General features: G+C 43.4%; 1 protein-coding gene across 1 annotated transcript in view; it reads right to left on the bottom strand.

Moving 5' to 3' along the window:
• The window catches only part of lrp8 (low density lipoprotein receptor-related protein 8, apolipoprotein e receptor), a gene marked incomplete at both ends in the record, with an annotated part of 260,613 nt that overhangs the window by 144,921 nt on the left and 94,140 nt on the right, over positions 1-21,552 (bottom strand). The window contains one exon of the mRNA XM_080727866.1: positions 3,783-3,905. Within this exon, the coding sequence (XP_080583992.1) occupies positions 3,783-3,905 (123 nt within the window). The remainder of the gene's footprint in view (positions 1-3,782; positions 3,906-21,552) is intronic.

Genomic DNA, 21,552 nt, shown 5'->3' with positions numbered 1-21,552 from the left:
ACTTACAGCAAACTACTTAAATGGTAAATGGTGCATTTATATATCGCTTTATTGCAAAGCGCCTTACATAGATACAGTACATGTGCATTATTTCACCCATTCCCACACACCGATGGCGGAGGACAGTACAGTTTAATTTATATAAACTAGTCCTGTGCCCGGGGGGGGTGCCCGTTAGGCAGCTTTATGCCCATACATGGTGTTCCGTGTCCAGGCCAGTCTGTGATGTCAGTACTATGACGTCAGAGTATGATGTGATTTCAGAATGCAGACAGGCGGTTACCACGGCGGCGAAACTGTGTAGTATGATCAGCCGGACGGACGGACGGACAGACAGACGGACGTTCGGTAATTTAATAGTTAGATGTATTAGTGAATGTTTATTAACTTGAAAGGGAAAATGTGAAAACTCCCAAGTACCTTTCTTTCGGAAACCATAAGAGCTACAGTTACAACACTTGAATAGTACAGTGACCTACATATGAAAATATTTACATCAATGGGCCTCATGGTGGCGCTACAACAGCCCACTTTACGTTTAACCATAACTCTTGAACCATAGGTCATAGAATCAAATTTCCTTTTCACTGGATTTTACATTTTCTTCAAAACACAATTTTTGCTTGCCCCTGAACACGGGCCAAATGTGTTTGTACGCTCGACAAAGCCGGATGCACTATGGTGGATTTGAAACCACAACCTCCGCGATGGTGGGCAGGAACTTTTAACACTGCACCATCCCAGTGCAACAACTTACAAGATGAACAGAGAATACATCTGTCTTTAAGAGAAAGAAAAGGAGAACATTTTCCAAACTTCACTTCACCTTGCAGTAAATCACTTTCACATAAAAAACATCCCTCTCTCTCCCAAAGGCAGTCGATTATCTTTCACAAACCTCACCCAATTTATTAAGTCCTAAATCTCACCTGGAAACCTTTGCTCTTCCCATTCTTACTTATTCTAGAGTCATTTAACCTCACACCAAACCTCTTCTTTGTCAACATCATTAAGTAAACTTTTTTTGCCCCTTACAAGAAACCCTACTTTAAAAGTTCAAAACCTCACGTTTCACAATGTAGCCTCTGCAGAGCTTACTGTTGTCTCAAAAAGTAATTTCACTTTTCCTCAACTTTCTCAAAAGCTATTTATTAACTTCCCCTTCAAAACACCCAATACCTCATTTTATCACCCCTTCTATTCTTCATCTTTTTCATCTACTGGAATCATACATCAGTAAATGTCTGGCTATTAGACACTGATTTATAGTCTCTCACTATCTCTCGTCAGGTGTGTATGTGTGTGTGTGTGTGTGTGTGTGTGTGTGTGTGTGTGTGTGTGTGTGTGTGTGTGTGTGTGTGTGTGTGTGTGTGTGAGAGAGAGAGAGAGAGAGAGAGAGGGGCATGCCAGAGGCTGTCCTGCGATGTTTTCAACTTTTTTCCTTTTCAAATATTCCCATAGATGTTCAGTGGCGTTGAGGTGTGGTGACTGTGAAGGAAACGCAGTCAGGTCTCCACTCCTGCCTCTTTGCTGTTCCTTGGACTTCAAATCGTCCTGGCAAAGCTTTGATGTGCGTTTCAGATCACTGTCCTGCTGTGAAATGACTCCACTTCCACAAAACTTTAAGCCTGAAGGGATGACATGCCTCTGTAGAACGAGGTGCTATACTGTAAAATCCAGTAGTCTACAATTCACTCTGAGTGTGTACAAATGTCAACCAAATTGGGATCCTTACGGGTTCATTTGGTTACATTTGCACACTTAGAAATAAAGTCCAAGGTGTAGCACAAGCAAAGTCTGCACACTGTGTTGTACTGTAGCTACTAGGGCTGTCACGATATGACATTTTACATGATGATTAATTGTCACTCAAATAATTGGCGATTAACGATTTAATTGTGTTTTTGTCGTTGACAATTACATTTCTGTTTGGCTTTTAGGCTTTGAAGTTGTACATGGTAGATATCCCATAACCCTAACCCTAACCCACATAACCTAAATATACAAATACATTACTGACATATTTGACAACTTACTACTTAAAAAATAACTTTGATAGTGGAAATAGCCGATCTACAAGCTCACACGCGATCTGCTATTTCCACTATTTCAGACATTTTTCAACATTCACGATTATGACGATTATGACAAAATAATTGCGATACTGTCAAATAATCACGATTAGACAATTATGTAATAATTGTGACAGCCCTAGTAGCTACCAGGAGAAAACGTTAGTGAGGAGTGACCCATACAGGTCTTCATCAGGTCAGCACATTTCTACACTCTCAGGTTACATCAGTACACTCTCAGTATGCAAAATACTTGCAGTTGCAGTCTCAGAGTTACAAATGGAATTAACACATTAACATTTCTCTGTGTAATGTTCTTGTCGGTCTCTGCATAATTTCTATGACGTTAGTCTCGTGCTCATACAGACACTCATACGGACATAGGGACCTACACACAAAGCCAGATGTAGGAGCGGTAAGTACCGCTCAAAACGTTTAAACATATATATATATTAATGAGCTTTAATTAACGATTGCCTGCATTAACAGTGACAGATGGATATTGGCCGTCACAGCTTGACTAATATTCATTATTTAGCCCAATGGTACTTAATGTTGAAAATGTCTTTCTATTAAGCCTTAGGCATACCTGGTGAAATCTATACTCTCCATTGAGTTATAAAAATAGTTATTGTAGCAACACAATCATTTTTACCACTTTATCCAATTATACAAAAATAGCAGATCTACAAGCTCACAGCGCACAAGCTTGTACATGTACATCTCCTATTTTTGAAGATATTTGAAAAATATAAAAAATGTTTGGAAACTTCTGAATGATTTTGAATTTTTTTAAACTTAAATCTTCTCTTCTGGGGGTCCCTGTCACAAAACATCTTCCGATGGGGGACAAAAACATATCAATTTGGGAGTCCTCTACATGAAAAGGTTTGAGAACTACGGCAGTACACAGTCAGCGATGTCTCTTCATTTGGAAAGATGTGTTCTGGGTTTTCATTAACACTTCTGGATTTCTGGTTGTTCTCCTTCTTACTGTATTTGAGACCTTTGGAAATTGAGTCAGATGAAAACCCCACATCTCCTCTGCTACCTTCTTTGTTCTGTGGCCTTGCTCAAACCTCTATGAAGGTCCAGACTCTAATCAGGCTACGAGCAAAACAGTAGCTGAAAGCAATTTTCTGAGGCAACGTACAGGAAAGAGCAGGATTGCAGAAAGATATGAATCACTGAGACCAATGACCTTGAAGTCAAGGGGAAAAGCTGTGTGTGTGTGTGTGTGTGTGTGTGTGTGTGTGTGCGTGCGTGTGCGTGTGTGTGTGCATGCTGGTGTGCGTAAGTACGTGCGCACACATGCATGTTTGGCTGCCCGAGGGTGTGATGGACAAGAGAATAGATATTATACAACAGAGAGTACATTGGCATCACAGTGTGTGTGTGCGCGCACACACACACACACACACACACACACACACACACACACACACACACACACACACACACACACACACACACACACACACACACACACACACACACACACAGAGAGACGTTGTTCATGTTCATGCACTGACTCACAGTGGTTCAATCTGACAGTGTGTGTGTGTGTGTGTGTGTGTGTGTGTGTGTGTGTGTGTGTGTGTGTGTGTGTGTGTGTGTGTGTGTGTGTGTGTGTGTGTGTGTGTGTGTGCACGCATTGTGTATGTCAGATTGCATGTGTCTGTCAGAGTGTGTGTTCATCCAGTCACTTACTGCAGGTTGCATCTGCCTCGTCGGATCCGTCTGCACACTCTGGCTCTCCATCACAGCGCCATCTCGCAGGAACACACTGTCCGTTCTTACAGGCAAAGTCTGTGGTGGCACATGTTTTCTTTGCTGCTCAGAGACAGTGAGAGAGGGACAGAGAGAAAAAGAGAGAGAGAGAGAAGATTATTATTATTATTCTATTATCATTCAAACTACAGTTGCCTCGAAAAAGTTAGGTTTGAAATGTCATACATCACAAGCTGGTTTGTACTGGTTCGTTCCACTTTCATGAAAGACTTTCTTGATTTGCCATTGTGTATTATTACACGGATGGTTCCAATCTTCGAATCTGGTTCCATTCATAGTCATTAGTCACTAATCTTAAAAAAGATTAGCCCCTGCTTTTGAGGCTCAATCATCTACAGTATATTGAGGTTGCACCCTGTCCCAATGCGTCCCATGTGTAGTCTAATTATAGTCTAATATAGTAAAATAAATGAATAATTGAGACAAATAATATTCTAGGCTTTGCTGTTCCAATCACTATACTGTGTGATTTGGCAGTATATAGTGGCTCAGCTCAGACACAGTGTGTGAGCTATTGCAAACTACTCAGAAACCACCTTTAGGGCTCAAACCAGCCTTTGCAAAACAGCTCCATAATGTATACATACTGTAGCCATCCTGCTTTATGGATGGCTAGTGGACAACTGCTGCAGTCACATTCTCCAGGCAAGGAGAACATTGGAGCACTTGAATTTGTCACAGGGAGGCTAAAATATCCCTCTCCTTGACAGCGAGTGCCAATGAACAAGAGAAAGCACTCGGCTAGTGTGTTAGCAATGCCTTGTCTCACTGTGATGAAATATACAGTCCAGGGGGCTGACAAATGGCAAAAGGAGAGAGAAAGGTTGTGTGTGTGTGTGTGTGTGTGTGTGTGTGTGTGTGTGTGTGTGTGTGTGTGTGTGTGTGTGTGTGTGTGTGTGTGTGTGTGTGTGTGTGTGCGCGTGCGTGCGTGCGTGCGCGCGTGTAGTCTACTACAGTATAGAGCATCGCAGTTGAAGCCCCACCCCGTCCTCACTCTGGTGTTGGAAGCGTTTTCCGCATTCATTTCTTCCATAGACGTATTTATTTAAACGTTTTTAAGCCTTGGACAAAGCCACCTCGGCTGGAGAGGGATCATGTCAATATTCACATTTTTTTTAATGCAAAGATGAATTAGAAAGCTGAAAAAAGGGCAGGGTACAAGACTGTGTACATCATTATTTTTAAAATTGCGGAAACTACACTCCCAGAATGCATTGCGAATGTTGTTGTTGTTTCCTGAAATATAGCCCTTAAATCACGCTCAGTTTAGTTATCCAAGCCAGCATATGGCCTGAAATGTAGTGATTGTCATCTCTGTGGACGCTCTTATCGTCATCCTTAACACAGTGCATCATATTTGTAAAAGAAAGACGATCGCTCACGGAGTTCTGCTGATGTGCAATAATCCGCCGGGAAGACTGGGGGCAGTAGCTACTTCCGCGGTAACCGCAAGATATGTGAAAGAAGAAGAAGCTAGACCAATCACAGACGTCGATTTCACCGGATGTACATGTTTAGCAGTATGGGAATTGCAGTTCTTCTCCGTGCGATCTTGATTAAAACGTGTTTTTACTAAAACTAGAGTGATTGCATACATACTCGGGGGTTCTACATGAGCATATAGAACCATTTTACAACCACCAGCCTAGTGGTAAGTGTACATTGAATTGCTACAACTTTGTGGCTGATAATGAAAAACCCTATGGTGAAAATGAATGGAAAATGGACTTCCGACGCCTCACTGCGATGCTCTATATGTGTGTAGAGTGACAGAGAGGGTGTGGGGAATGGGTGGTGTTTAATAAGAGACACTAAGTTCCTGTTCCTCCATCTTTAAACTGTGTTTAAGTGCCATTCTGCCTCCAAGTGCATCCTTGATTTAAAGTTAGCTTAGCTGAGTGCTAGGGCAAAGCGCTTGCACTCTATTGTGGATGCTGCTGCGCTGTACTGGCCTTATACAAATATTTGACTACACACTGAAGGATACAGTGACGTCGTTCCAAACCCAAGTTGACTTCACAGAGAATGAAGCCTCTGTACCTGTAGCAGAGGCGGTGCCATGCTTTCCACATTAAATTATGAAGGCTACGGAGCCCACAATGATCCCAATGTTAGAGCAATGTGTGTACATATTGATCTACACATGGAATAAATCTCCTAACCATAGAAGCATTCATTAAACACTTAAGCCCTTCAAAAACTCTTCAAGCTCACAACTTGTCACATTCCGACACCCAAGATAGGAACACCAGCTGGAACGTGAATTAGTAAAGTCAATACATCTTTATTTACAGTATATAGAACATAAAAAGAATCCAAAATCCAATCGAGGACAAAGAAACAACAAATACATAATGCATGCTGGGCTGCTGACAACCGCGGCAAAAGGAATTAGTCTCACTTCATACCAAATTAACTACATTCGGAATAGAATCCCCAACAACAGCATCAGCACCATAATTCTACAGAGCAGCACAGAGCGCTGTTCTGCTCAACTGGGAAGCCGCTCTCCAGCTTGTTAGCTTGATGTTTATACAGTATGTGCAACATTGGAGCATGAGTGGTAAAGGAGAGTGCTATGACTGATTGGCCCAATGGGAACAATAACAATGAATTGCCTAACAGAGCAACTGACAGCTGTGTAGACTGACTGTAAGACATCCACTGAAGACACATCGTGTGACACACACAACACACACACACACACACACACACACACACACACACACACACACACACACACACACACACACACACACACACACACACACACACACACTGTACGCACACACACAAAATCAGTGGACAGAATACTGACTGAAAAGACTGAATCAATAAAGAGAAAAGAAGAAAAGAAAATCAGGTCACAGGTAACTGAGGGGAATCGAGAGAAGGTGCAGTTTAAGTAAAAACCATTTCTCTGAGGATTACGATTAGAAGAAAGAAAAGACAAGGGTTTCTTGATAGACAAAGACAGGGAGGAGAGAACAGAGGGATGCAGAGAGGGGTGTGGGGTTAGTAGGTAGTAAAATAATCCCTCCAGAGGGACTGAACAAATTTGCTCCCTCTCCCCTCTATTTATCGGTCTATCATACACATATACACAATTTTGCACACTAGAGAATTGAGTGAATGGGTATATGAACGTCTAGACTTTCAATCTGGTTCCAGTACCTTAATTTAGTCTCATCAGATTCACCACCGAGCTGTATGTGATAATAAGATTGGATATAGTCAGGAAAGATACAATGCAGCAGTAAAATACAACAAGCAATGAAGGGGATTGAGCTGCAATATGGGATATCTCGGTCTCCGCTAATGTTGAAGTCAGGGGAGAAGGCTATCGCTGGCTTCCTTTTACTATTATATTACAACCGGTTCCTCCTGAAAAGCTTCACGTTCATTTCAGTTGTGAAAGCAAGAGAGGACGCAGGCGAGAGAGAGACCCGCAGGCCACTACACACACTGTGATAAGAAAACAACAAAATACAATGCAGAATCACAATTGTGAGTCAAGATTTTAAACCAACCTTCCTACCTCTTCCTCTTATCTCAAGGACAGAAGAGCGAATAGTTCCAAGCAAAGCAGGCAGCTTGTCTTTTTAATGGGAGGCCACCACCCTGTCAAATGCTTGATCGATGTCAGACAATACAAAGAAGTACCTTTCAACCTGGCATCCCTATTATTGGGCAGGTCATTGGGTAAAAATAAAACTGATCTAGCAATGTGCTGTAAGATTCTAGATCTATTATTTTCGCTATTTGTCATACAATGGAGTGTATACTATAGGGCTTAATGTAAGTGGTTACCTTAAATGCAGGACAACAGCATTGGCTAAGGAGTAACAGTTTCCCCCTTAAGATTGAACAGCTACAATGACTAAAATGTATGGAATGGAATGGGAAGGAAACAGCAATGAATTGAATGAAAGGTTGGTGAAAAGAGAAACAGAGACAGAGACAGAGAGCAACGCTGGACTAATGTACACAAGGCAAAGAGATACACACATACAATAGGTTGTCCATTGAGTAAACACACACAGCCATGTCTCCCTGTCCCTCAGAGTTGCTGATGTACCCATAAATACAGCTCTTCATATTTACATCCCAATGCACCAAGGTCTGTCATATACAGTATGAATGCCATCCATATGTAACAGTCTCTGAACCACGCACGCACGCACACACACACACACACACACACACACACACACACACACACACACACACACACACACACACACACACACACACACACACACACACACACACACACACACACACACACACACACACACACACACACACACGCGCACGCACACACACACACACACACACAGTCCAAGCATGAAATTGTTATTTTGCATCATACAGATTCATATTTATGTGCGGCTCCTGAGGCTCGCTAGCAAAAGCATAGTGAGCGGTGCTAGCGCTGTATCTGAATCAGAAAGCGTATTCACATGCAAGTAGCCCACATTTTGAAGTGTGTAAGTAGCTTGTATAAAGCTCCACAGGAGAAGATGTGGTCCTCTCTAACCCACTACACTACAAAGACCCACTAAACAGGAAAATCCTTAGTGCTGATTTAACACTTTAGTGTACAAATGGATAAATCAACACTGATGATTTTACTGTGTAAAAAAAAACCCTGTAGTGATTATTTATCTTTTGTAGCCTGTTGTTCACTGACCATGGTTTTGATTGATTGATTGATTGATTGAAGTATTTATTAGAAGTTTGCATAGGGAAAGGTCACGCTGCGACGTGTTGTGAGCTTGTAGATCTGATATTTTTTGGAAAAGACATTTGACAAAAAGACAGTGAAAAAAGACTGTATCAAGTACATATATTATAAGTACCTTTTACCAATAGAGGGTGGTACCGGATATGCAGCTTGGCAAAGGTGAATTGACGGAGGACGATATCACGATAGATTAAATCTCCATGATGCGATTATCGTGAGTGTTTTTTATCACAACATACGATAATATCGATTATCGTCCCATCCCTAACGCTTATTTCCATCATTAACCCTGAGGTACCTACTATGTTGTATGAAGGACTCCCATGGGCCACAACAAAGGTGATTTCCATCATAATGCCAAGAGGTGGCCTTTCTGCTATTGTAGTCCTGTCACCTACCCTAGTATCTGAATCTTCCCCGCCTCTCTCTGCACTGCTGACATTCTACCTAATGTCACGCTTGGTGGACGCCTGTGATTGCTGATCGACTTAGGGTGACCTCTCCCCATGTTTACACAGTCCCCCCCCCAGGCCATGTGCACACCACACACGTTAAGCACACAGTAGACACTACTTAGGATTCAACGCCGCATCCGTAAGACAACGACATGAGTCCGGATGCCAAGGCGCGACCGGAGAATAGGTGAAGGTCAGTGCACTTATCCAAGTCATTCAATTTCCACACTCTGTTACACTCACACACACACGCCCGTCCGTGTGCGCACACACTCGCGCACACACAAACACACACACCGGATGGGTGTACGGAAATATATTATCCACAGCTACAATTACAGCTATGGGAACACTGTCAGTTTTGATTACGACTGCTAAATCCTTTTCCCTTAAAGCTGCAATCCATAACTTTTATGTCCTGCCTGGAATTCACTGGTGTCTCACTCCCACGTGAGACACCAAGTTTCTACTGGTAAACTGAGAGGCCATCCCAACCTGGCCATTGGAGATAGTGTGCTTATGGGCTTCAGGCAGTACTATTTGTCAACCAGTAGATGTCCTACAACACCAGGGTCTAAATGTCTTCAATGGGAGAGTATAGGGAGACCACATCCAACCACTGCAGATGTACTACACTAGGTAAATGTTATTATCCGGGACCCCTAGGGGGTCCTCAGAGTTACTACAGGGGGTCCTCCAAATCTTTGTGTGATAGAAACCTTTTTTCTCCTTTTTTATATGAACCACTTGAGAACTTTAGCCAAAAATAGCAGATCTAAAAGCTCACAACGTCTCGCGCTGCGAGGCGTTGTGAGCTTGTAGATCGGCTATTTTCGGCAAAGAGGTTTGGTGTAGAGGGTAAAAAGAGCAGACTAAGTACAGAGTGAAAGGTCAAGTTTATTAAGTATTGACGGTTCAAGTGGTTAAATATCTGAAAACACAAATTGACATAGCAGACATACAAGCTCACGTCGCGTCGCAGATGCAACCGCTGTGAGCTTGTAGATCATACTCGGCTGCGACGCCGGAAATGCCGCACGCCTTCTGCGCAATGCACGATGGGACGTTGGAAACAGGTGGATACAGATTTGCTAAAACACATTCTTTAAAATTAGTTCCGGATTGCAGCTTTACAGGTTGATTAGCCATACAATGATCTCAAACAGACAACCGAAGCTTGGGCTTAATCTCCAGTCTTTCACTTGACGATTATGTTGATTAGGCTTTTAGATGATGAGGTTTAAGGATTTTTAAATGGTCATTTCAAAAATGATTGTCTTTGATTGAACACAGCAGCGTGGCAAGAGCAGAATCTGAGGCGGGCTCAGGCTCACAGATCACCACTCGGCAGATGTGTGGTCTGAAGTCTCTGAACCTGCAACAATGTGTTAATGTGAGGTCTGAACCTGTAACACGGTGTTATACACTTAAACCCCGCATGGTTTACCCGAGTCCCTCAGGGCTCTATAGTGTCTTTTCTGTTTTCTCTTATTGTGAGGAAGGCTTTAGCTGAAAATAGCTATAACGTGTTGCAGTCGATCAGCTATTTTCAGAGAAAGCCATCCCCACATGCAGGGGTTTAAGTGGTTGATGTGAGGTCTGAGCCTGTAATAATATGAATATCGCCGTTGTCGGGTGGAAACCGTTGGTTTTGTATTTATCATTTTAAAAATGATTTAAACTAGTGAAAATAGCTGATCCTGATTTACAAGGGGCACTAACGATAGAAGAGTTTAACACAGCCTGTGAGGAGGCTCAGGCACAGACTAGTAATCCTCGTTTAAAATTGCTGCAATATAATTGGTTGATGAGGGTGTACATCACACCAGAAAAAATAGACTAATTTAAAAAAAAATTAAATCTAATATCCCGGACACTTGTATCAGATGTAACGATGATAAAGGCACTCTGTTCCATTGTTTGTGGGCATGTCCAAGAATAAAGGAGTTTTGGGAGGAGGTTAGAAAGGAGCTACAACGGATATTATTTATTAACATTGAGCTAGATCCAAAACTCTTCTTATTAGGCCTTTAGCCGATCGGCCATAGGATAAAAAACAACGAGATAAAATTTCTGGACCTTGGGTTCCTACAAGCCAAAAGGGTTATCGCCCTTTCATGGAAAAAGACAGGGAAACCTAGCATTGCTCAGTGGTTTAAGGAACTATCTTCTTCATGCCTTCCTTTAGAAAGAATCACATACACTCTCAAAAACAGAGAAAATATGGGGGAATTTTATTCAGTATGTCAAGGGCAACGATCTTTCCTATTTGATGGAGGAACCGGGAGTGGGGTAGCTGCTTTCTCTCTACAGTCATTTGTCTGGCCTTGTGGCATAGGAATCTGGATGTTAATGTTATATGTGCTCTTTGTATCATAATTATTTTATATTCTTATGTGTCGTGTTAGTGTCAGGTTTTGTTTTTTGTGGGGTTTTTTGTATATTGTATACTTTTTTGTTTCGTCTGAACTTTGAATGTAGTCTTTTATTGTATTGTATATGTTGTCTTGTATGTCTTCAAAAAAATGTGAAAATACAAAATAAACATATTGTTTAAAAAAAAGAAAATAGCTGATCTACAAGTGTGCTTGTATAGATCTGCTTTTCACTACTTTTCACTACTTTTGTGCAACACTCTTGTATGATGAAGCAGGGCTTGAATTTATTAAAGAACATAATATTTTGAAACTTGGAGATACAAGGTTTCTGTCCGACAGTAACAATATGTTTTCTGAACCTGTAACACTGTAAATTCATATTGATGCGCGTGATGGACGCTCAGCTCGTTCAATAGTCTAATTAGCTCTGAAGTAACAACAGCTCATTACAGTAAGGACAGATCTCTGACATACTGGTTGTATTCTTATTTCTTTTGTCCTGGTTGGTTGAGGGTGTAAACTGTTGTGTACACTGTTGTATATTTTGTTCATTATTGATGGTGCTTCCTTTTTGTGTAATGTCTTTACCTTTAGCTGTAGTCCTATCTACAGTACTTTTGCCCTGTAACTGTATAAAAAAGTGTCCTTGATCAATACCTACTGTAACTACTCCCAATGAGCAGGTTGGTGCCTCTGCTGTGTCGGTGTGAATGTGCATGGGTGAATGAATGTAGCACATTGTATTGCTTGAATAAAGGTGCTACTGTATATAAATCCAACATCTACCACTTACTGTATGTGTGGGGTGATTCAGCAACGATGGGAATGTGTGGTATGCACCTGCTTGCCCTGCAGAACTGCCCTCCTAAGCTTCTTGGCCGTGGCTATTATTCTGTGTGTGTGTGTGTGTGTGTGTGTGTGTGTGTGTGTGTGTGTGTGTGTGTGTGTGTGTGTATGTGTGTGTGTGTGTGTGTGTGTGTGTGTGTGCGTGCGTGCGTGCGTGCGTGCGTGCGTGCGTGCGTGCGTGCGTGCGTGCGTGCGTGTGTAAATGTAAAAGAGAAAGATTTATGTTTAAGTGAGAATCCACGAAATAGGCCGTGAAAGGAGATTGGTGCAAATAGAGAGAGACAAACAGACTAGACGACACACAGACAAAAAAATAAAAGACAGAAAGAGTGCACCAACGAGAGCGGAGACGCAGCAAACGGATGGCCCTCCACGCTGTAGTAAAAGCTTAAAGAGCTTAAGAACGCGGCGTGTCAGTGGAACGATAGAGGTCGTAAATCAGAGAGCAGGGGGCAGGGGTAGCCACAACTGTGCAAGAGTGGTGAGGAATCAGTCAACGCACGTTGACTGCGCGCGCGTGTGTGTGTGTGTGTGTGTGTGTGTGTGTGTGTGTGTGTGTGTGTGTGAGAGAGAGAAAGAGAGAGAGGAAGAGTGTGTGTGACTAACTCAAAGGCCTGTTGAGGAAATTGAAGACCTGTCTAGGATTCCATTGGTCATAGCAAGACAGAGAGAAAGTGCGGAGAGACCACCAGAATACTTCAACAACAACAACAACAGCAGCACAGCATCCCGCTGGTCAGGCAGTCTGCCCACCCTCTTAGTGAGGAAAGAACTAGCTATCTATCTTTTGCTCATCTTCAGATCTCTAAAGTGAGGACTATAGCATCCCTCTTCGGCTCATCTGCAGGCCAAAGCTTGATTTTTATGACTAATTGGTTGCTAAACAATGTGAACGCCAACAGCGGTAACTGGTGTCAGTCCACCCATAAAGGGTTGTGTGTGTGTGTGTGTGTGTGTGTGTGTGTGTGTGTGTGTGTGTGTGTGTGTGTGTGTGTGTGTGTGTGTGTGTGTGTGCACGTGCGTGTGTGCGTGCGTGCATGTGTGTGATGGAGGGGGTAACCAAATTAAATTAACTAACACCAATTACACTGATTAAAATAAATGGGCTGTAAAAGCCAACTCCGGGGTAACTCAATAGTGAGTCAGTCATACTAATTGCACATGACTCTCACAGTGCTTCCAAAATGCAATGTGAGTAATAATATGGGTATAAAGAATAGGCAGAAAGTAATAATAATAATAATACCTGGAAAGATGCAATTGGAAATTGCAAGTGTGGTTTCCGTGACACGAGTCACACTTGCAAATAAATATATCTCTGTATCTGTCAGTCCTTGTCCCTATTTGAGCGCGTGTGTGCTAAACCATTCCGTCCTTGTCCCTTTCATGCCCATATATGGAGATCCCTGATGTCAGAGCCCACGATTCCCAATGAAGCCGGTCGATTTGACATAATGGCGCGACGCGCAAGTGTGTGGCCCAAAAACTGTGGGAGGAGTAGCGTGCCAAACTTTTGGTCACTCTTGAATAATAAAGTCCTATAGTGTGGTTGCACTGTTAGGGCAAGGGCAACCACACTAATAATAATTCGTTTTTATAATTAACTTATATAGCGCTTTTCAAAGCTACCCAAAGTCGCTTTGCAAAACAAAATAAAAAAAGTCAAAGAACAACTTTATTAAGAAAGTGCACATGAACATGTGAGAGTGAGTTTACGTGTATGGTGAGCTGACAGATGGATCTGGAACCTGTTTGCTCGTATTACAAAGACTTGATATGGGAGTGAGATCCATATACCAGCTGCCTGTGGAGAGCCAGACTGATCAAATACAACTCCAGTCCATACACTGTATCAGTGTTTCTCAAACTTTCACATGTCAAGGTCTCCCCATAACTATGACAGTGTACGAATGGAACCAAATGGACCCGTCCTAGGGTTCATTTGGTTCCATTTGTACACTGTCAGAGTTACAGACTTGTATGGGTCAATTTAGACCCTCATAAAGGAACCCACAGAGTCCCTGCAATGCCCTTTGAGAACCACTGCACCAGGGACGTGCTGGCCATTGGGAAAAGCGGGACAACTCCCGAACGGCCGGTTCATTCCCGGCCGGTCCAGGCCGGCCATTAGGAAAAAATTAAAAATAAAATGTCGGCCTTCGTTCCATTTTGGGGGCTGGGCGGCCAACAAAGTAAATCGTCACAAAGCAAACCCCTACTTCATCATACAAGGCCGTCGCACAAAAGTAGTGAAAACAGCAGATCTACAAGCACACAACGCCTCGCGGTGCACCAGCTAATTTTGGTAAAGTTAAAAGGCAGTGGATACAGAATATATTTACTGCTCGATGCTGTGTCAGTGAGTCTGTGAGTGATTCTGCTTCTATTCTGGGAACTCAAAGATAAAAGGGAAAACCAAAATAAGCCTTCACTTTTCAATTATTTAAAAAGTCCTCATTGGCAGCAGGCTATCCAGCCATGCTTTAGATAAATAAACACGTTCTGTTCATTTAACAAATAACGCTGAACAAAGCAGAACAAAGAAGAAGAAAATAAACACAACAGGCGGCAGTCATATTTATCTCAGCACACCGAGGGGATTTCAAAAGCTGCAGCTTCAAAAAAGTAGCCAAGACACTTTGTGGGAGCAATACTTGTCAGCTCGTCACAAACCGTTCCTTCACAAAGGTTAATCTGCCTCCTGTTTGTGCATGTGTGTGCATGTGTGTGCGTGTGTGTGCGTGTGTGTGCGTGTGTGTGCGTGTGTGTGTGTGTGTGTGTGTGTGTGTGTGTGTGTGAGACTGTTTACCAAGTTTAAGAATATATACTGTACATGTTCTACGTCTGTTTAGGCCCATGCTACAATAAAGAGGCTTTGCTTCACTGAGCCTTTTCTCACTTTGAGATTAGCAAGAAGCACTTTTGAGTGAGTTTCTGTAGTGGAATGGAGAAGCAATTAAGTAATATTGTTCTATTTACATTTCCTGCGAATCACCCTGAATTAAAGTGCCACCTAAAGGGGTTTTGAGCCCTTTCACACGAGGGGCTAATTAACGCTGATTTGCAACTTGGCAAAGTGATACTTGGTGATAATTCCTCTCAGAGGCAGACACGATAAGACTCCAAATCAATATTCACAATTTTTTTTAACTTTTGCCTCGATCACAAAAATAGTGAAAATAGCAGATCACACGTCACTGTTGGGCAGAAATCCAAGTTTAAAATGTGTACGTTTTTTCTACAAGCACACAACGCCTCACATCACATATGGCCATTACCAAATATGGGCATTCCCAGATATGTCCTTAATATTGATGACATTAGGACAGCGATCTCCATATATGGGCATAAAACGTATGTTAATTAGTAAAGCTGCAGGGCCTTGGTGAGTTAGGGCCTGGGTTTGATGCCTGGGGATCTCCATATATGGGCATAAGGGTGTACCCTAACAGGGCATCATCTGGGAATGCCCATACTCTATATGGATGTTTTATTTATTTTATCCTTTATTGATATATATCCATATACATATATGGACTTAATATTAACGTTTTCGGGGAAGGTAGGGTGTTAATCAGAGTAAAGCAGGTTCTTGGGTCAGTTAGGGCCTGGGATTGATGACATCAGAAATCTCCATATATGGGCATAAAAGGGATTTTGTTTCTGTGAATGCCCATATATGGACTTTTTAATTTATTTTATCCTTTATTAATAATACTAGAAGCTGGGCCGCCCTTCGGGCGGCCCAGCGTCTAGTCGGCGACCTGGCCAACTCGGGAACGATGTAAATAGAGAATGAATGCCCCGCCCTTTAATGCAAACCCCATTATACCTGTTGTCATAGGACCTGTTTTGACCATCTGTTTGCCTGTGTCCATTTATGCCCATATATGGAGATATCTGTATCTGTCTGTCTGTCGGCGTCCATTTTATGTCCATATATGGAGATCACTGCAGATATAGTTCTGGGTCCATTTTATGCCCATATGCCCATATATGGAGATATCTGTCTATTTGCGTCCATTTTATGCCTGCCCCACCCTTTAATGCAAACCCCAATATACCTGTTGTCATGGGACCCGTTTTGACCATCTGTTAGCCTTTGTCCCCACCCTTTAATGCAAACCCCAATATACCTGTTGTCATAGGACCCGTTTTGACCATCTGTTTGCCTTCTGTTAGCCTTTGTCCCCACCCTTTAATGCAAACCCCAATATACCTGTTGTCATGTTGTCATAGGACCCGTTTTGACCATCTGTTTGCCTTCTGTTAGCCTTTGTCCCCACCCTTTAATGCAAACCCCAATATATGGAGATCTCTGCACACACAGTACCGGTTGCGGAAAACTCTGATGTCAGACATCAGCTCCGCATTCGGGGATTCATTTTATGCCCATATCTGGAGAACGCGTGTGCCGGTGGGAAGAACGGTTCTCGAGATTCACATACATACATACACATTCACAGAGATTTTTTGTTGACTCCTGGCGTACGTGATGTCAGAGCCTTTTATGAAGTGATGTCACAATGAGTCAGCGATTGTGCCGATTTCCTCAGGAACAGCCTGATGTTAACAATCAGCTCCGCGTAAGGAGATTCCGAACGTTTCGCGCCGCTTCGGGAAAACCGCATGCCGAGTCGGGCCGAGGCCCGGCACTGCACTCCGCGCCGCAGCGGGGAACGCGCGTGCCGAATCTGAAGCCGGTGGGACGAACGGTTCTCGAGATACGCGGATTACAAACAAACAAACAGACAGAGATTTGTCGCATTTATAGATAGATGGGAGCATTTATAGATAGATGGCCGCCCTTCGGGCGGCCCAGCGTCTAGTCGGCGACCTGGCCAACTCGGGAACGATGTAAATAGAGAATGAATGCTCCGCCCTTTAATGCAAACCCCATTATACCTGTTGTCATAGGACCTGTTTTGACCATCTGTTTGCCTGTGTCCATTTATGCCCATATATGGAGATATATGGGGAGAACACGGAGATATATATCTGGAGAACGCGCGTGCCGGTGGGAAGAACGGTTCTCGAGATTCACATACATACATACACATTCACAGAGATTTTTTGTTGACTCCTGGCGTACGTGATGTCAGAGCCTTTTATGAAGTGATGTCACAATGAGTCAGCGATTGTGCCGATTTCCTCAGGAACAGCCTGATGTCAACAATCAGCTCCGCGTAAGGAGATTCCGAACGTTTCGCGCCGCTTCGGGAAAACCGCATGCCGAGTCGGGCCGAGGCCCGGCACTGCACTCCGCGCCGCAGCGGGGAACGCGCGTGCCGAATCTGAAGCCGGTGGGACGAACGGTTCTCGAGATACGCGGATTACAAACAAACAAACAGACAGACAGACAGAGATTTGTCGCATTTATAGATAGATGTATCCATATACATACAATATATTTTATGCCCATACATGGAGATCCCTATATAGCTATCTGAACCAGCCACACAGATATGGACCATGGCTTGGCCATCTGGCCAGTGATAGACTGTAAAAATGTGTACTGACTGACTGACACAGACAGACGGAGACAAGCTGTGACATTTCTCATGGTAAACTGCGACCTTCGGTCGCAATAATACAGCGTGCCGTGTAGCCTACACTACAATGTGTGCCACAGCGTGCGCTACAACATGCACTCACAAGGCAACGTAGCCTGCCAGATTCAAGTGTCATAAATGATCTGATCACCAGGCTCTGATCATTTTTGGATGTAATTACAAATCCTGCAGCTCATCTCTCAGTATTGTGTCTGTGTGACTGAAGAGGAGAAAGCATGCGGTCATGTTATCCCACTGTCATCCTGGATCCGTGTTCTTCCCAGTCTCTCACATTTCCCTTCCCAGGCTGATCCTATCTGTGTGAGCCACACGCGACCGCTCGAGACCTCCCAAATCCTGTCACATTCTGGGTCCCCGCCATCCTCCTCACTCCCCTTCACATAAGCACGGCATTACAGCATCACAAAGGAGCTTAATGACGGAGGGGAACAAAATGTGAGGGAGAAGAAAGGAAACTGACAGACCAGGGGCACGCGGAGATGAAAGGCGGAATCAGAAAATATGTCAGATATAATGTTCTGAAATTGGTTGTCTGGAGATGAGGCGGACGGTATCAGCCAAGCTTTCTGCCTTTCTTTCCCCTTTCTATCTCACCTCTCTTGTTCTCATCCTTTCCTCGCTCTCTTTCAAACACAGTAAAATCCTGAGTGTTCATTTACCTCTTGCTACAAATGTAGCCGACACATTTGTAAACCCCTCAGAGGTCGACATGGATAGACTAACACCAAGAATTGTACTGTGCCGTCTCTTTGCAAAGACGCCTTCATTCCTCAATCAAATGCATGAGCGGCATCGGTAGCGGATTATTATCACTGGAGTCGGCAAAGGCAAACAAAGCCGAACTCATTACTTTGAGTTCGGTTGAGGCCTTGAGTGAGCTGTGATCATATTAAGGCCTAAAGTCTGAGTTGTACTTAGTTGTATGTGGGTGTCGCACAATGGAAATAGCCGTTCTACAAGCTCATAATGCATATTTTTCAGACAAAAAGCAACAGCTCTCACCTGCTGCCTCTCTGTCTCTCTCTGTCTCTCTCTGTCTCCCTGATACTCATACACACTTCAGCTTTTGCTCCAAATTAAATCAATAAGAATCGATCTCCAACAATTGCCCATGCGCTTCAACCAAATCATATTCCCTCCCCCCCTCTCTTTCCAATCATACCGCTCGCTCTGTCCCTTTTAGTGCAATTTGCCTGAAGGCTTTTACTCTAGCTCTCGACACAAATGCAGCGTTGAATGTTTTTGTTGTTGCAGGGCTGACGGGATATCTCATTGGAAATCCAGGTTAGCTTCAGACCCGGTTAATTAACGAGAGGAACAAAAAGGGTCCATTGTCGGAGTGCAGGGCCACTAAATGAGAGCTTCTTCTTCATGCTGTGAAGAGACTATCAGCCTATCAAATGAAAATTATGTTTTAGGCGTCTAACGCGTCTTTGTCCAAGAGAGTCAGATCCCAATTGTGTTGTCTCACATGTAGACATCATGATTTGCCAACCCAAAAAGAAAGGATATTGGAAAGAAAGAAATGATTAGCACCGTCTCTGGCTAAAGTTATTATATGTAGTTGGAAAACACACACCGGACGCGGCGCAGCGCGTCAAAACATTCACCCCCATTATTTCCAATGAACACACTGGCGGCGTCAGACACGCGCAGGTTCGAGTCTGCCGCCTCGCCTGCCGCACCGATACGCCGCTGTTCTTTTTTTCCAGCGTTGCCGTGCGGTGAAAATGTTCTCCCCACCGGGGGAAATGCACCGCATCCAGTTGGTGTTACCGCGCGGCACTTCACGCGAGTCAATGCTGCGCAGCGGCCCACGTCCGGTGTGTCCCCCCCTAGTGTGTGTGTGTGTGTGTGTGTGTGTGTTGAGTGAGTGAGAGAGGGATACTGCTCAGTGTGGTTGGAGTTGGAGTCTGGGGACTCTGTGAGGTCATATCCTTCTGCTTGGCTACCTCTCATTAGAAATGACATTATGCAGCACTGAGGAGAAGCTTTGCACCAATGCTGCAAAACGTATCACACACACACACACACACACACACACACACACACACACACACACACACACACACACACACACACACACACACACACACACACACACACACACACACACACACATCCCCACTAAAAGGCCATCTAGGTGACATCTGTCCCCCAGACTTGACCTGCATTGATTTATTAAATGTGCAGACACTGATACCAGCCCCCAACACACGCACGCACGCACTCACACGCACACCAAGCCCATCCCCGGTCTCCCCAGACTCTCAGTGTCCTAGACAGGGTCATCGTTAAAATGGTATCAGCTATCAATCCACTGGCTCCCCTCCCCCCACATACATAACCTATGACTGCTTTCATTAAGGTTATGCATCTGTAGCCAAGGCAAGGGGAAGAGATACAGCCTTTCAGTCTCCTACTTACATGTGAGGACGGTCGGCTGGTTTAATTACTCTCACCAGTGTCCTGGAGCAAATTGTCATGCACACTGTAGCTGGCATCCACCATCAACATGCAGAAAAAATGTTTCCTGCCGTGAGATAGAACCTGCAGTAGTATATACAGTATATATATACTGTATAAATACAGTGTGAGGTGTCTGACCGCAAAGTGGAGAGGGACCACACCAGTGCTTTTTACTCATTTGTGTCTGACTGTTTGACACTGACATCACTGTTTAATCTTTTAGATGTTTGCTAATTTCCTTATTTTAGTCATAATTTGAATAGAATATTTTGACACAAATAAAGTATTGATGAATTTGAGGCCATAATTGCATTGCCTAAATAAAGCTTTTACCAGGGTTTATTTTTTACAGATTACACATTGTTCTTAGCTGTGCATAGGCCTATTGTAACTGCAACGTTAACCATGAACACTGGCATTCTGGAATGTGAATTAATTTATCCATTTGTAACTCTATGTAACTTTGTCATTCCAATAGTACAAAATGGAAGTTCTAAAACTCTGGTTTGTGTAACTACTTCTCTGGTGAATGACAGGTTGGCACTGGGAATTGAAGGTTTGAGCACTCCCCTTAAATAAAAAAGCCTTTTATTACAATACAACTTTCCTGCTGGTTGTATGAATTGATGCGTGCTGTGTGAGCCTCGTAATTCCCCTCACTTCCACCATCTCCATTCAACCCCGCAACTGCACACACACACAGCCGCTCTGCGGGTTAGACCACATGACAAATTACTGCCGGGCTTATTATCAAACAAAAAAAAAAAAAAAAAAAAGAAAAGAAAAGAAAAAAAAAACTGTCCTTGCTTGGGGCAGGGGCGATGGTGGGTGGGAGGATGAGGCGAATGGGTGGGGTCCCCACAAAGGCTGCTGAGCATCCCCACACAAAAGAGAGAGACATTTCGTCCCGCTGCATGCTAGCAAAAAAATTAATCATTACGATTACAAATAGCTGCTTCTTGAAAGCAAAACAAGAGCGCTGCGAAGGTCACCTAAAATATGCACGTGTGCCATTGTGTTTTTCCTTACACAGTGGTATGTGTGTGTGTGTGTGTGTGTGTGTAAGAATGAGTGTATGTGTGTATGCTTGAATGTGTGTGCGCATGTGAGTGTGTGTGAGTGTGTGTGTGTGTGTGTGTGTGTGTGTGTGTGTGTGTGTGTGTGTGTGTGTGTGTGTGTGTGTGTGTATTTCATTCAAAGGGGAGGAGTGACGGATGGCAA

This window comes from Nannobrachium achirus (assembly GCF_963921795.1).
Source record: "Nannobrachium achirus genome assembly, chromosome: 1".
Classification (NCBI taxonomy): domain Eukaryota; kingdom Metazoa; phylum Chordata; class Actinopteri; order Myctophiformes; family Myctophidae; genus Nannobrachium; species Nannobrachium achirus.
The sequence above is the reverse complement of the archived record's forward strand: the minus strand, read 5'-3'. Positions and strand labels throughout refer to the sequence as shown.